We start from the raw sequence: 17,605 nt of genomic DNA on the forward strand, positions 1-17,605 counted from the left end.
CTTCAGTAGACCCTGCAACCCCTTCATTAAAGGAGTAGATTGCACAACTAAAGAATACCTGGCCAGTAGTCAGAAAAGTCTTGGATGATGCTAGGCAAGGATATAAAATGCAAGCAGAAAAAAGAGAGTTGAGCTAAAACCTTTTAGTGTAGGGGAGAAGGTTTACCTATCTACCAAATACCTAAAAACCTTACAACTGGGACCCAAATATGTCGGACCATTCCCCATTGTCAGAATCATAAACCCTGTCACAGTTAGAACTCCCAAAGTCCCTCAGACAAATTCATCCAATTTTCCACTGCAGCCATCTAAAATGTGAGCAACAGATACCATTAAGACCAGCTATTGCTTCAGCACATTAAAGTTTCATTTCCTCGTATTCAGATAGGAAATATGAGTGATGATAGATAGGCAGGCAGGCAGGCAGGCAAAATTTCCATAGCTGTAAGCATCTGATTATAACATAATTTGATCATTACAAGGTTTATTCTATGCCAATACCAGGACCAACTCTATCTTTAGAAAAAGCAGGGGTTTTTTTCTCATAGAACGCCCAGAACGGAGTTCCGGCATCTTTTTGGGATAGAACCTTGTAGGGTAGGCAAGGCGGGTTGTATGATGTGTGTGAGTTCAGGCACCTTTTTTTTTTTAAGAAAAAAAAGCACTGAGAAAAAGTATTCCTATTTTCAAAGCCCAAGAGCAAGGTTTCTCAACTTCAACTTTAAGATGTAGAACTTCAACTGGCTGGGAAATCTGTTCAAGACAAAAGGAAAGAGAAGAGATATATGTTGACCTAGACTTAAGACTCTAGTTCAGCGGCCTCCAATCTTTTGGACACCAGGGACTGGTTCCATGGAGAGAAATTTCTTTCCATGAACCGGAGGGGGTGTGGTTTTGTGTACTGCTTGTATCCTGTGGATGGAGCTTTGCTTGTTTCTGTGGCCCCATTTCTGGCATGCTCCTCTAGTTTACTTAGAAATGAAATCTGCACCATCCAAATAAAGAATTGAAAAAAAATAATAACATAATAAATAATAAACAAGTAAAATATTTCAGCAGCTGCTGTTAATTGCCAATGTTGATGTTATAGCTTGCCAATATTAATGTTACTTTCCCTGGTAGATATGTCTGTTTGTATTTTCATTTGCTTATTTGTATATCAAACTTTCAGGAGCTTCAAAATTCAACAGCAAATGAAGGACAAGTAGTTGTACTTGAGTGTAGAGTAGGAGGAGCACCTCCCTTGCATGTTCTCTGGTTTCGTCAAGGGGTTGAAATTCATGATTCCCCAGACTTCCGAATTCTTCAAAAAAGTAAGTGGACAATTATTTTCCCATTGAAGAAGACATGCAGTAAAAATATACAAATACGAAATTATTATTGTTTTTAACTGTATTCTGAAATTAAAGTTCTAATTTTATAAAGCTTTTTACCTTTGCATAATAACATTTCTAATGCACTTTGTTCTTCCTGTCTCTCTTCCCTATTCTGTGCTTTGGATGATGTCATAAACAGAACCACGTTCTACAGCAGAACCTGGTAAGCATCATGTTTTAAAAAGTATTAATTTCTTGTGTTGTAGTTAAAATATTTTGTACAGGGCTAGTAATAGGCAATTCTTATGGAGGTAGTCTTTCCTTCATATGTATTTCCAACTTTGCAATCTTGTCCTTTAGGTTGTTGTTGTTGTTGTTGTTGTTGTTGTTGTTATTGGAACATCAGCTAGCCTAACGTAGACAGCCTTACTAAATAAACTTTTTTCATTTGCAGAAAATATTTACTAAAAGCTGCTTAATCACCACAATTTAAGAACCAAGATTCTGGTGGTTAAAATAACATTTTTTCCAGTTATTAAAACTATCTACAGTAGGTAAAATATAAAATACAGATAGTCCTCAACTTACAACAGTTGATTTAGTGACCATTCAAAGTTACAATGGTGCTGAAAAAGGTGACTTATGACTATTCTTCACAGTTAAGAATGGTGTAGCAAGCCCACAATTATGTAATCAAAAATCAGATGCTTGGCAACTGGTTGCCGTGTCCCAAGGTCAGATGATCACTTTCTTCAACTTTCTGACAAGCAAAGTCAATGGGAAAACCAGATTCACTTTACAACTATGTTACTAGCTTAACAACTGTGCAATTGTATTTCAGTACTTGTCTGGTGCCTGTACATACGTTGGAATTACAAACCTCAGATTCCCCCGTATATCAAAAAGGTAGTAGGTAAAGATTGTAAACTGTTGCCAGGACAAGGAATATTTATTTTCATATTTAGCACTTCAATCAGTGTAATGTTTCTTTCCAAAAAATAAGTCTAAATACAAAAAAATGATCTTATAAATATTAGTTTCTTGGGGGGGGATGAGGGTTAAACTGGCACAACTCTGGAGCTCACTCTTTCAAATAATAACTTTATAAGAATTACAGAAAACTAAAATACATATTACAGCAATATTACAGTTCATGGAGTTTATTGAATTATCTGTTCCATTCCCCAAGGTGGGTCTAAAACAACTTGCTGTGGGCAACTTGCTACGGCCAACCTGCCACAACCAACTTTCCATGGTCAACTTGCTGCAATATAACTTGTCAAAGCCAACTCATCATGTGACAACTTGCCATGGGTCAAGAGTTACATTAATATCAAAGAAATGGTGAAATAAAATCATTAAAGAAAGGATCCAAAATGGGGGATAAAATGAAATGTGAATGACAAAAATTAAAATTTAAATAATTTTAAATTGAATTTCTACTTGTCCTACAGTGAGTTGTTCCATGGTGAAATGTCCCACAATGAATTGGCCATAGTGAGTTGGCTGTGGCGAGATGGTGGTGATGAGTGGGCATCAGTGAATTGTCCCATTCCTCCCCAAGGGTTTTTTTCTAATTGAGGGTATGTTTAAAAACCTAATGTAATAAATAGGAAACAGGGCAATTTTTATCTATAATCTCTGATATATAACATTTGTAACCTCCCCAAAATCTCAGTTGATTACATGCTAGGCAGTATGGAATCAAAAGTAGGAGAAGGGGGAGGGAAGAAACTTTGGAGATTCAGGCAACTGAAAATCTATGAAACAGATTTTTCTTGTCTTTACTAAGTTCTGTTGGTTTAATGTGTTTTACACTCCTTTCTTTGTCTAGACAGAAATCAGCCTACAACACAAATCTCTTCAGACTGTTTGAAAAAATTAATAGCCAAATTACCTAAGGCCAACAGCATAGTTTGTCAAATGACTTGTTCTGTACTGTGTTATTTTGACATTTTGATTTTTTGTTGATTGACTCCTTCAAAGAAAAGCTGCTTTAAGGAAGGAGAAAAAGAGATCTGCAAAATCATTTGCAAGCTGCTGATGCTTTGGCAATTACTCAGCTGTCTGGAAGCAGCCACAAAGAATATTGAATTTCTTTAGCACAATTGTATTTAGATACGTAAAAAAAACACTAAATTCAATATCTCTCTCTTTTTTTGGTCAGTGATCAGGGACTTGCTATATATGAAAAGCTTTCAGAATACTTTATTTCATTGGATTTAGATTTTGAACATTCACACAGAGACACTTTTAAAAAAATGTTCTCCATCTTTCTATCAAACTCTGTTACTCTTTGACTTTCCTCTAGTCCTGTGGATTTAGAAAAGGCTTGTAAGAAAACAAAATCTATATATTAATTGCAAAGTGTGTTTAATCAGCTCTTTCTGTAATTAATATTGCCATATTAATATCACACTATTTACTGAGAATTCTGTAGTTGCTGATCAATATATTTTGGAAAATTTAAAGTTGGGGAAAGCTAGAGGAAGTCTTCTCATGCAGTTCTTTCCCAGTCTAAAAATCAAGTCAAGTTGACCAGCATTCCATATTGCAGGAGGGAGACATGCTTACAGTGGAAGTCATTAAAGTACAGGGTACTTGTGGAGGTAGATAACAAAAAGGAGGGTAACTGCAGAATAGGATAAATACAATTGGCTAGCAGTCTTGTAGGATTCTTGAGAAATAAATGTTCTACTTCTGTATTTGGTTCAAAAAGGAACTAAATCCAGAGGCAGGTAGATGATCATTTTAGACTCATTTCATATATTGTAAAGTGTTCCTTCGTCAAAATTCCTCCTAGCTGTGGAGGCTACATTGCCAACAATAGTGTGTAGGTATAAATCAAAACAGTTTCATTCATTTTCTGATTAAAAGTAATTCATGAAATTAGTCTCCAGCATACATGTAAGTATACATATATTGTTATGCTTATACCATATTCAAAACTTGGCACTTTTAAAACAGTCTGTAGCAGAATGGGACATTTAGGCACTGACCCTTGGCTGTGCCCCCTCACCCCCAGCCATCCGCTTCAGCCAATTTACAGCCAACTTTCCTGCTCTGCTAGCCCTTCCCCAGCCATTCTCCATGGCCAATAGATCCCTGCCCCTCTGCCCCTCGCCCTTTGTCCCTGCTCGTTCACCCAGACACCATTTGACTCAGAGCTTTAGCTGCATGGGACAAATAGCCCCCAGCCAATCAGATGGCAAGCAGAAGCAATGGTGCTTGGGAGGCAGTGTGCGATTGGCAATGGATGGGGTGATTGCAGGGGCTGTAAGGTGGGCAGTGTGCAATGCAGGATTTTTTTTTTTTAAAGTGCCATGGCTGCTCTGCAAGTTTTTTTTTAAAAGGGACTATACTTTCCGACCAGTTGGGTGGCTCCAGAGCCATGGTTCTGACAGGTCATACAGAGCAGGACAGGGCCCGAGTTATAAAAAGAAGGTGTCAGAGGGAGGCAAACAGGTGAGAGTGTGTTGGGGATGACCAGGTACAGAGGGAGGGTCACCTCTAGGGGGTTTTGCAGAGATGGTTTGCCTTACAACTCAGCCAGCTCCAACGAAATGAAAGTGGGGAGGAAGACCAAACCCAGAGCGACTTCTGGCATTGGGAGAGGGGCAGCAGGCAAACAGCAGTGGCACATGGGAGAGTGCTGCAAGTGAACGAAACTGCGTTCCGCCACTGCAACACCAGAAGCCACGCCACATCCCCCTGCAACGCCAGAAGCTACGTACCACCACTCTTTGCCTGCCACACCCCTCCTGCAATACCAGAAGCCATGCCAGACTTGCTCTTCCTCACCCCTTTCATTTCATTGAAGCTGGCTGAGTTGTGAGCCAAGCCATCTCTGTGAAGCCCCCTGGAGGTTCCCCTCCTTCCCTTCCTGGTTGCCCCCCAACACACTCTCACCTGTCTGCCCCTGACACTTTCTTTTTATAACTCGGGCCCCATCCCCCTCTGCACAACCTGTCAGAACCACGGCCATGAGAAAAAAACCATTTTTTTCCAGAAAAAAAATAGAGATTTTGGAAAAATTGAAAAAAGTTCAGTGTGAAGTAGTTTTACAAATTGCATGAAATGCAGTGTATATAAAGTATTATGCTTGCAATAAAACAGGTAATCACCCCCCCCCTTTCCCTTCAAAGCAACAAAAAAAGCAAGAACGCATGGACATAAAAAATGGACATAAAAAAAAACGGAAGAACCGGTTCCTTCTAAGCTGCCAGTGCGAGTCAATGTATGCCTGCAGAGTGATTTTGCGGATCCCCAGCAGCCCGATCCAGGCTCCGGAGGCCTGGAAAAGGCCTCTGCTGCCCAGATCTATGGCTGCAGAGCAATTTTGTGTCTCCCCCCCCCCCAAGGTCGATCTGGGCTCCAGAGGCTTTTCCAAGCCTCTGGAGCCCGGACCCATGGCCGTGGAGCAATTTTGCAGCCTCCCAGTGGCCCGATCCAGGCTCCGGAGGCCTTTTCAATTTAAAAATTCTTAATATTTAGCAAACAGCATGTTGTCTGAGTTCATGTATTTTAAAAAAACTATGAATAATAATTAATTATCACAAATAATATGTTAATTACTTGCTCAGTAGTCTTCTTCTTACTAGTATATAGTTAGTGTTACATATCAGGTTCCTTTCTCTCTGACTCATTTTTCTAGCCTTTGATATAAATTATCCCATGTTCTAAAATACACTGAATCTTCTTTCTCTTTTATCTTTAAAATCAATCTATCCATTTTTGCACACTCTAAATTTTCTTAATTAGTTCTTCTTCTGTTGATAAATTTTTATTTTTCCAATATTGGGCAAATACAATTCTTGCTGCAGTTAGTATATGTAAAATTAAATATATACACTATAGTCTTTCTCATAATTTGCTCCTATTATTCCTAACAAAAACAATTCTGGCTTAAAATCTATTTGCTTTTTAGTCATTTTCTCTAACCATAAATGTATTTTTGACCAAAATCTTTTAGCTTTAGGGCACGTCCACAAGATATGGTAATAAGCACCTAGCTTTTGTTTGCATTTCCAACACTTGTTTGATGTATTTTTAAACATTTTTGCTAATCTCACTGGTGTTAAATGCCATCTGTAAAACATTTATAATAATAATAGTAGTAAAGTTGGAAGGGACCTTGGAGGTCATCTAGTCCAACCCCCTGCTCAGGCAGGAAACCCTACACCATTTCAGACAAATGGCTGCCAGTCTCTTCTTAAAAACTTCCAGTGTTGGAGCATTTACTGCTTCTGGAGGCAGGCTGTTCTACTGATTAATTGTTCTCACTGTCAGGAAGTTTCTCCTTAGTTCTAGGTTGCTTCTCTCCTTAATTAGTTTCCACCCGTTGCTTCTTGTCCTGCCTTCAGGTGCTTTGGAAAATAGCTTAATTCCCTCTTCTTTATGGCAGCCCCTGAGATATTGGAATACTGCTATCATGTCCCCCCTTGTCCTTCTCTTCGTTAAACTAGACATACCCAATTCTAGCAACCGTTCCTTATATGTTTTAGCCTCCAGTCCCCTAATCATCTTTGTTGCTCTTCTCTGTACTCTTTCTAGAGTCTCAACATCTTTTTTACATCGTGGTGACCAAAACTGGATGCAGTATTCCAAGTGTGGCCTTACCAAGGCATTGAAGAGTGGTATTAATACTTCACGTGATCTTGATTCTATCCCTCTGTTAATGCAGCCTAGCACTGTGTTGGCCTTTTTGGCAGCTGCAGCACACTGCTGGCTCATATTTAGGTGATTGTCTACTAGGACTCCGAGGTCCCTCTCACAGTTACTACTATTGAGCATGGTGCCACCTATGCTGTACTTGTGCATTTGGTTTTTCTTGCCTAAATGTAGAACCTTGCTTTTTTCACCATTGAATTTCATTTTGTTAGTGCCCAGTGTTCAAGTCTGTCCAGATCCTTCTGTATCTTAAGCCTGTCTTCTGGAGTGTTGGCTATTCCTGCCAGCTTGGTGTGGTCTGCAAATTTGATGAGTTCCCCATCTATCCCTTCATCCAAATCGTTGATGAAGATGTTGAAGAGCACTGGGCCCAGAACAGAGCCCTGGGGCACCCCACTACACACTTCCCTCCATATAGATGCAGTTCCATTGAGGACCACTCGCTGAGTACGGCCGGTCAGCCAGCTACGGATCCATCTGGTGGTGGTTCTGTCTACCCCACATTTTTCTATCTTGTCAAGTAGTAGGTTGTGATCTACTTTATCAAATGCCTCACTGAAGTCCAAGTAAATTATGTCCACAGCATTCCTCTGATCCACTAATTTTGTCACTTGGTCAAAGAATGCAATAAGATTTGTCTGGCATGATCTATTTTTGACAAACCCATGTTGGCTTTTGTAATGACTTTGTTTGCCTCTAGGTGTTCATTGATTCGTTGTTTGATTATCTTTTCCAGGATCTTCCCAGGTATTGAGGTCAGCCCTATAATTTTCTGTAATTTCCTGGATCCATTTTTTTTCCTTTTTTGAGGATTGGAATTACGTCAGCTCTTTTCCAGTCCTCTGGTAGTTCCCCTGTGTTCCAGGATCTTTGAAAAATATAGTTCAGTGGTTCCGATATCACATCTGCCAGTTCCTTGAGAATCTTGGGGTGTAATCCATCTGGTCCTGGCGATTTGAACTCATCTAGGCTGGACAGGTGCTCACTTACCATTTTCTTAACTATCTTAACTTGTGTTTCTATTCTGTTTTTTATGGCATTATTTTTGATAGGTTGGTCTGTTTTTTCCCTTTGTGTAAAGACAGATGCAAAAAACAAGTTAAATAATTCTGCTTTCTCCCTGTTGCTTGTCACTTTCTTGCCACTTCCACCCACTAATGGACCAATCATTTCCTTCACTTTTTTCTTGTTTTTTACATGTTGAAAGAAGTTTTTTTTGTTATTTTTGACTTTGGTCGCAAGCCTTAGTTCATTTTGAGCCTTGGCTTTCTTCATTTCATCTTTGCAGGCTCGGGCTATTTGCTGATATTCTGACTTAGTTATGTTCCCCTCTGTCCACTTTCTATACTTTTTATCTTTCAATTTATCAGAGAGTTCTTTATGCAGCCATGCTGGTTTCTTTTGAGAGCTGTTGTTTTTCCTCTTTGTTGGTATTGTGCTAGACTGTGCTTTTATTATCTCATTTTTCAAAATTTCCCAAGCTTCTTGAGTTGTTTTCCCCTTGAGGATTCTCATCCATGGAATCCTTCCCAAGCCTCTCTAAGTTTATTGAAATTAGCTCTCTTGAAGTCCAAGACTCTAGTTTGACTGTGTTCTATTGCTTGTGCTTCTATAATGTTGAATTCTAATATTGCATGATCACTTCCTCCCAGGGTTCCTATGGCTTCAACACCTTCTATCATTTCATCTCTGTTAGTGAGAATTAGATCCAAAATGACTAACCCCCTAGTTCCCTTCTCTACTTTTTGGGAGACAAAGTTGTCTGCTAGGTTTGCCAGGAACCTGTTTGATCTTCCACTTGGTGCGGAGTTTGTCTCCCAGTTGATGTCAGGGTAGTTAAAGTCCCCCATTACTATTGTGATGTGCTTCCTACATACCTTAGTTAGCTGACTAGCAAAAAGTTCATCTATTTCCTCTGTTTGGTTGGGTGGTCTGTAGTATACACCTATGGCAATGTCATTCCCCCCCCCTTTTATATTGACCCAAATGCATTCAAGATAGTTTTTATCATTGTTGTGCTCTATTTCTGTAGAGATGTAGTTATTTCTTATATAGAGAGCAACTCCACCTCCTCTTTTATTTGGTCTGTTTCTTTTAAATAATTCAAATCCCTCTAGCTATGTGTTCCATGTGTGGGTTTCATCCCACCATGTTTCCGTAATGGCAATAATATCGTATCTGCCCTCATTAACCTGAATTTCTAGTTCACCCTGTTTGCTGTTCATACTCTGTGCATTGGTGTATAAACATTTGAGTCCTTTGTGGGTGGCCCTGTGTTTCCTTTCTACATAACCTGTGTGGTGCCTGAGTTCCCCTATTGTCTTACCACCTATTTGGTTAGCGCACTTTGTGTGGAACTCGCTATTAGAGGCTTCATTTTGCTTGATAGCAAGGTTGGTATTCTTGTCCACACACACATCTATGCTACATGCACTGATAGCCCTATAATTTTTAGATTGCCAGGGACAGGGTTATTCCATATCAATTAACTCCCTGTCCCCACTGTTTAGTTTAAATTTCCCTCCAGAAAATCTGTGAATTTATAGCCGAGTAACTCAGTCCCTTTTTTTGATGGATGTGAACCATCTCTTTTGTACATCTTTTGATTGGACCAGCTACTGACATCGTGACTAATATATCCAAAGCCTTCCCCTTTACACCACTCCTTTAGCCACATATTGAATTGTGCTATGCGCTGGCCTTTTTATATACATTTTCTTTATATACCACTGTTTTCGTTAATTTAGCATTTCTTTCCCGTAATCTTTGCCGGTTTTCTAATTCTATTTTATGTCCAAGGTTCTTTCCCCACATTACCATTGTTTCTTTTACTTGTTCCTCCTCCATCTTTAACCTTAACAGATATTTATAGAGTTTCTTAATCAGTTTTTCATCTGTTTTTAGCAGTATCTGGTTGAGTTGTGTCTATTCTTTATAAAATCCCATTATATTAGCATCTTTTTCATATCTCGTTTGGATTTGCAAATATGGCCACTATGATAGATCAAAACTTCTTCTTGTAAATCTTGTCTGTCCTTCGATTTCCCTTCATTGTCCAAAATATCTTTATAGGTCACAACTTTGTCATAATTAACTAAATTTGGGTAAGCAAATACCTCCATTGTTAAAAGCCATCCAGGTGTCTTGATATAAATTTTTGCTTTTATTTTTTCCCATTCTAAAAGAAGTGCATTTCTTATAAAGTGGTTTTGAAAGTATATATGTTATATGTAGATGTTATAAGATATATAAGTAGTATAGTATCTTTATAATATATGAAATATGAAAATATTGGGATGGTGTAAGTAAATGAAAAGATTGGATATTTAAAGGTAATCAATTTTAAGAAAATTATGACTGATAAGAATGATCTGAATATTGAGGGGAAATTAAGTATAAATAAGAATTCTGAAAACAGGATGTATAGTGATTTAATAAGATGACTTTTACAAATACAACTGAAATATAAGTCAATCAGAAAAGATGTTATATATGGATGTCATTGTTACTTGTACAAATACAAAAAAGTCTATATCCAACTTTGTAGGCATTGAAAATATTAAGAATTATATCTGTCTAATGCTGATAAATGAGAAAATTATTGGAAGAAGGGAAGATCAAGGAAACAAACTATTAATTAATATATTGATTATGGAATTATAGAAATTATTATTGTTTTTTAAATATATGAACCCAGACAACATGCTGTTTACTAAGCACTAAAGATTGTCATTGTAAAAAAAACCAATAGAATATATTTTTAAAAAAAGTTCTTGGGTGCGTCTAGTGGTGTGCAGGCAAGCATTATTGTGAACCAACACCACATGTGAAGTGATGCCATAGAAAATCCCACCAAATGTGAAGATGCCAAAGGAGTACTGCTAGTTAAGTTCATGGAGTATTGTTTGACCATCAATTCAGAAGTCTACTGTGAAACATTATGAAAACTCAGACAAGCCATCCATAACAAGCATCGGGGCATGCTGACTTCCAGTGTGGTGTTGGTTCACAATAATGTTTGCCCATACACTGCTAGATACATCCAAGAACTTTTGAAGCAGTTCCATTGGGATGTTTTTAATCACCCCCCTATAGCTCAGATTTGGCGCCAAGCGACTACTACTAAGGAATTTCAAACCTTGTAAGAAGTTATGACAAGTGCCTCAATCTGAATGGTGATTATGTCAAAAAGTAATGTAATGTTGTAGTTTTCTAATGTGTATAGTAAAAGTTCTGTATTTGCGAGTGTCTGTCATTGATAACCAAACAGAGGTTTCTTTCTGAATTGCCCTCATAGCTGTGACTAAAGGGGCTTCATTGTTTTATATGAATAAGCCCAAATTGTTCTGTACATTGTAACTCATCATATCACTGAGGCAATTTTCTGCAGCCTGGTATCTTCAAGATAGATTATAGTTCCTATCAGCGCAGTTAGCATATTGTTGTTGTTAATCTTTAATTTGATTCACAGTCTGGGACCGTCCTAACCAAGGACCTAAGAGCTGTTAAGTTAGCATTGAGTATATAGGCAGTTCCGAGTAGGGTGGTTTTTTGCAAAGTCAGGATATTCAGGTCTAATAAGTTCAAATTTTCCATGTATCTAGGCAGCCCTTTGGGTATGACTCCAAGGGCTCCTATTACTATTGGTACAACCATTGATTTCTTCCTCCTTAGTCGCTCAACTTCAATTTGCAAATCACAATATGTTATTTTTTCTAGCTGTTTCTCTTCAATTGCAGTATCAATGAACCAGATTTTTTTCAATCATCATCATCATCACACAGTCAGCCAGATGTTCAGACTGGGTTTGGCATGTTTGTCTATCTATCAAGTCCTTACCAAGGACTAAGGCAGGCAGATCTGGATATTTGATGGGTTACAGATATCATCGCAGGATGGAAGCTGTTCCCAGTAAAGTGTCTTTTGCCATTGACTGAGGTAAATTTGTTAATGCTAATGGTGTTCAAGTGGTGCTCCAGTTGTTTTGGGATTGCACTCAAGACACCTATTACTATTGGTACTACCCTTGTTTGCCTTTGCCACAGTAGTTCTATTTCTATTTGTAGGTCTTTGTATTTTGTTATCTTTTCCAGTACTTTCTCATCTATTCTGCTGTCTCCAGGCATTGCCATGTCCACTATTCAATTTTTTTTTGTCTTTCTTATCAACAATTGTTAAATCTGGGCTGTTATGTGGTAGGTGCCTTTCTGTTTGAATTCTAAAATCCCAGAGTAATTTAACTTTTTAATTTTCTACGACTTCCTGTATTTTATGATCCCACCAGATCTTGCTTGCAGGCAAATGATATTTCTTGCAGATCTTCCAGTACACCATTATTGCTACGTTGTCATGCCGCTGCTTGTAGTCAGTCTGTGTGATCTTCTTGCAGCAGCTGATCAGGTGGTCCACTGTTTCTTCAGCTTCTTTGCATAGGCGACACTTACTGTCTGTTGCTGTCTTCTAAATGCTGTCTTTGTATGCCTTTGTCATTATGGTTTGGTCTTGTGTAGCCAGAATTAGTCCCTGGGTCTCTTTCTTCAACTTTCCTGCTCTTGGCTATTGCCGGGTCTTGTTGTTATCTGCTTTCCCTGCTATTTTTTTAATGTATTGGCCATGTAATGCTTTGTCTTCCCATGCCTCCATTCTGTTTTTCATTTGGTCTTTCCTGTCAGTCAGTTTGGTCTCTCCAGTAATCAGTAAGTCTTCCTGGTGTACTAACTTCAGTGCATCTTCATCATTGTCCTTCAGATATTCTTCCAAAATCATTTTTTCTTCTTCAACCATCCAATGTACTTGCAACATTCCACGCCCACGTCTTTTCATTGGTAGATAGAGTCTGTCAATATCAATGTGAAGATGAAGGGTGTAAGGACCCACTTCAATCCCACATTTTAAGAAAGCAGAACTCTTGGAAACAATTTCTTCCAACAGGAACTTTTATTAAGAGTAGTTGATAGCAGGCATAATAGACAGGCTCTGAGGGATTTCATTACAGATTGATTACTTTAAAGTGTCCCTAAGTAAACCCCACCCCACAGTTCATCCGGACGATTCAGACCGGTCAATCCCCAGGTGTTAGGTCCATGTTAGTTTGGGAAGCCCAGGAAACTTTGCAACTGCTTCCTTGTGCGAGGTGGTGCCCATTCTAGTACTGCTCTGACCTTCTCTGGGTCCATTTCAATGCCCTGTGGGGATATTCTTTCCTGGTGGAATTCGCATTTCGATAATCTGGCATATAGGTGGGCAGCTCGCAGTTTCTTTAAAACCACTCTGACTAGATTGACATGTTCCTCTTTGGATTCAATGAAGAAAAGGATGTCGTCTAGATAAACCAGGACCCCTTAAATAAGTGCTCCCTTAGTACCTCATTGATTAATTGAATAAATACTGCGGGGGCCCCTTGTAGTCCAAACGGCAAAACTTTGAATTGATAGCACCCCATTGGGCAATTAAATGCGGTTTTCCATTCATCCCCTTCCTTAATCCTAACGCAGTAATACGCTTCCCTTAGATCTAGTTTAGTGAAAATTTTTCCTTTTGAGAGGTGAGATAACATGTCCTTCATGAGGAGTAGGGGTATAGGTTACTTTCACTGATTGCATTCAGGGCACGGTAATCCACACAAGTGTAAAGTGCCATCTTTCTTCTGTATAAAGAGGACTGGGGTGGCTACTTTAGGCTTAGCAAGTTCGATAAACCCCCTTTCTAGGTTTTTATTTATGAATCTTTCCATTTCCTCCTTCTCCTTAGGGCTCATACAGTATAGTCTGAGCTTCCGGAGTTTTGCCCCGGGCTTGAAGTCTATGGCACAATCCGTGGGTCGGTGAGGGGAAGCTCATTCGCCTTCTTCTCACTGAAAACTTCAGCAAGATCTTGGTATTCCTCTGGTATTTCAGGTAGCCCCTTTTCTTCTCCCATTGATGCTTTCTCCGTTTCTAAATTTTGTAGGACTCCTTAGGTTTTTAAGTCTACAGGATCCCCCTTCAGGAAGTTGAGTTCTGCTGTCATCCAATTTACCCAGGGGTTCCATTTCTTTAACCATTCTAGCCCTAGGATCACTGGGCATTCCATGCCTGGGGTCACTACAAACATTATGTCTTCCTCATAGTTCCCCAGGGATAGGTGGACTGGTAAAGTGGCTAGGGTAGCTGGCACCCCCCTTGCTATGGACCTATCTAACTGTCCAAATGAAATTGGTTGTTTCAGCCTCCTACCGGAATGCCCAAATTCCCCACTAGCGTTGGGCTAATGAGGCAGCAGGTGCAGTCAGAGTCTATTAAGGCTTTCACTTTGATAACTTCGGGCATGGAGGAAGCTAATATAGTCACTGTCTTGAGGATGGGTGCAATGGGTCCACTTACCATGGGTTCGCCCTCCAAGCTGTCATCTGAGGTGTCTACCAGCCCTGTGATGTAGGCCGGAGTCCCCTCCCCATGCTTGGCAGGGGTTGGGGACTCCACAGCTTCTGCTGCCCTCATGGTGGGTTCTTTTGGCTTGGCTGGGTACTTCCCTGATTTCCTGGCTGGTGATCGATCTGGGTTGTGCTGAGGGGCTTTTGAGTGGCATTCTACAGTGTGATGCCCCTCTCTACTGCATTTGAAACAGCCCATTGACTTCCTGGCTATAGCCGGTGGTTTTGCTGGCTCGTATGTCGGCTGAGGAGGTGAGTGGCCCCACGGTTTTCCTCGGTGGTGCTTCTTCAGTAGGTCGATCTCTGCTTCCTCTGCCAGGACGTACCATTCATTGAGTTGGCATGGGTCTCCACAAGGCAAGCAAGCATCATATAGATTGTAGTTTAGGCCATCTTTGAAATGGCTAAGGAGGATGTCTTCCAGCCAGTTCAGCTTGCTGGCAATGGTCCAGAATTCTTGTTTATATTCGGCTACCAGGCGTCTGCTCTGCCTCACCATTTTGATTCTCTCGCGGGTTTTGCAATCAGCCAGGGAATCCTCAAATCGCCTTCTCAGAGAGGACATGAAACAGTTGAGGTTGTTGAACTCTGGGGCATTGGAATCATGCAAGTTCACCATCCAGTCTGGCCAGAGCGGATTGCATAATATAGATATGGGCTTTGTCGCTGGGGATGTCCCATCTGTATTCTTCCATGTAGCTGAGGACTTGGGTTAGGAAAAACCCCAAGCATGTCAGCTCCTCTCTGAATTTCGTGTCCAACAGCGGGAATCTTTGAATGGATCGGTGCCTTCGCCATCGGTGGTATTGCCTCCCATCCTGATCACCATCTGCAGGTCAGTGGGGAGTGGGGGCTGCTGAAGTGATAGCTACTAGTTCAGCGGACATCCCCAGGACTACAGGTTCCGATTCCCCTTCAGTGCCTCTCCGGCTGCAGCTCCAGGTGCTGGTGCAGCCACGGGGCTCAGGTTTCTCTTCCCCTAGAGAGCCGAGGGTTCTTTTCATCAGGTCAATAGCTTTCTCTAGGATCCAGTTCGAGTATTGTGCACCACTTCCTTCCTCTTCACTAATGTGCAGGGATTTCTCCATCTCTTGCTTCCATTCGGGTTGGTGGCTGCCCTGTCTCAGGGTCATCTTTCTCGATATCTTTTCCCACTCGTTTTTCTTTCCAATGCCCATTGACTGAGGTTTATGGTCATGCGTCTCCACCACTTCTTCTCCTGAGGAGTATGACGTTTCGGATCCCGACAGCTAGCAGGATCCCAGTTGGGGGGAAGGCTCCCTTTCCACTGGGTTTTCTTCCTTCCCTGACTCGTCATCTGACCTTGTAATTTTTGCAAAGTCCCCCAGTAAGATTCTTCCTTCCACGTTGACTATTACTGCAGATCCTATCTAATGTAAGGACCCACTTCAATCCCACATTTTAAGAAAGCAGAACTCTTGGAAACAATTTCTTCCAACAGGAACTTTTATTAAGAGTAGTTGATAGCAGGCATAATAGGATCTGAGGGATTTCTTTACAGATTGATTACTTTAAAGTGTCCCTAAGCAAACCCCACCCCACAGTTCATCTGAACGATTCAGACCGACCAATCCCCAGGTGTTAGGTCCATGTGGGAAAGGGAAGATAACATCAATCCGACTCCGTTCGTAATGCGATGTTCCACAGTTCTTCACACCTCCTTTTGAGAACGGAGAGATAAGCCAGGTCCTGGAGTTTTGTACTTCTTTCCTCCCCCCTTTTTCTAGCTGCCGGGTTAGGAAGAAGAAGGTTCAGAGAGATGCATAGTGTAGGAGGCAATTTGTTACATTGCAATGGATAGCAGACATGGAGTCAGTAAACAAAAGGTTACATTGTAGTGAATAGAGGAGTGATCTGCTAGCCTCTGTTCTGTTATTTCTGATTCTGGATGTTGTTCTTTCTAGAACTGGTGCATTCATTTCAAATATACTCTTCCTGTTGGACTTGATCTGTAATAACAGATCATTATTTCTCTGTTTTCAATCACTATGTATTTGCGATGGGTAAACACCTTTTCTTCCAGTAGTTCTGCAGCTGCTGGCCCTGGTTGCTCAACCAACAGTTCTGAGTCCCGTAGCCGATTTTTCACCAGATATCCAGGAACTTGAACATCTAGCATGGGCCTTGTTAATCTGGACGACATCTGAGCCAGTATGGCTTTCTGAAATTTACGCTTCACTATATTTTTTAAGGGAGACCTGTCAGTATGGTTGAACCTCTGGCATAGCTCTCATTTTCTTCAGAGTACATGAGCCCTACAACCACATCAAGGTAATGCCTCACTCAGGGATTATTGTTATTATCATTATTATCATTATCATTATCATTATTATCATTATCATTATTATATTTGTAAATATATTTTGTTATTTTTTCTAGCTGTGTCTTTTCAATTCATGCATCACCTGGTATTGCAATATTAATGAACCAGACTTTTTTCTTTTCCACAATAGTGATGCCAGACATGTTGTGGATCAGATGTCTGCATGTTTGGATTTAAAAGTCTTGATTTGCTCATTTTCAAGAACTTTGTCGATTTGGTGTTCCCAGTAATTTTTTCTGCATTTGACTCCAAACTTCTGGCAAAGTTTCCAATGTATAATTTTGGCAACTTGATAATGACTTTGTAGATAATCAGTCTGTGAGATTTTGCTGCAGCACTGATAACGTGCTCCACTGTTTCATCTTTCTCATTGCATAAACAACAGTTGCTGTTGTTTTTAGCTTTCATGGAATTGGTCTGCAAGGTTTGTTATTGGGCAGCCAAAATGAAGCCTTCAGTTTCTTTCTTCAGCCCTCCTGATCTTAACAGCTCCATGTTTGCTTTGTATCTACCTTTCCTTCAATGTTCTTCAGGTACTGACTGTGCATAGCTTTCTTTTTCCAGTTAAAAACCCAATGCTCAATTGTTTTCTTTCTATATTCTGCTTTCAAACTTGTTGCTTTCAAAAGGTTTGCCTTGTTCACCTCATTCAGCAGAGTCTCTCTCTTTTTTATGTGGTCATTTAAGCTTTTTTTCCCCTCTTCCACAGTTTGTTTCACCTGTAAGAGACCTGAGATCTTGGCAAGTACAATTGATCAACGTCACATTTTGGGTGCAGAGCATGGTGCATTGTCATTAGTTTTCTTCTCTTTTGATCCAAGTTATCAAGTTCTAGCTAGGTCTAATCAATCATTCCAGATGAGT

At 40.1% G+C, this 17,605-nt stretch overlaps 1 protein-coding gene across 5 annotated transcripts in view; it reads left to right on the top strand.

Moving 5' to 3' along the window:
* The window catches only part of PALLD (palladin, cytoskeletal associated protein), a 524,810-nt gene that overhangs the window by 195,234 nt on the left and 311,971 nt on the right, over positions 1-17,605 (top strand). For all 5 annotated transcript variants that reach the window (XM_039326459.1, XM_039326458.1, XM_039326460.1 and 2 more), the window contains 2 exons: positions 1,172-1,313; positions 1,516-1,539. In XM_039326459.1, coding sequence (XP_039182393.1) covers positions 1,172-1,313; positions 1,516-1,539 — 166 coding nt within the window. The remainder of the gene's footprint in view (positions 1-1,171; positions 1,314-1,515; positions 1,540-17,605) is intronic.

This window comes from Crotalus tigris, unplaced genomic scaffold, assembly GCF_016545835.1.
Source record: "Crotalus tigris isolate CLP2741 ecotype Arizona unplaced genomic scaffold, ASM1654583v1 scf7180000024341.3516292, whole genome shotgun sequence".
NCBI classification, from domain to species: Eukaryota; Metazoa; Chordata; class Lepidosauria; order Squamata; family Viperidae; genus Crotalus; species Crotalus tigris.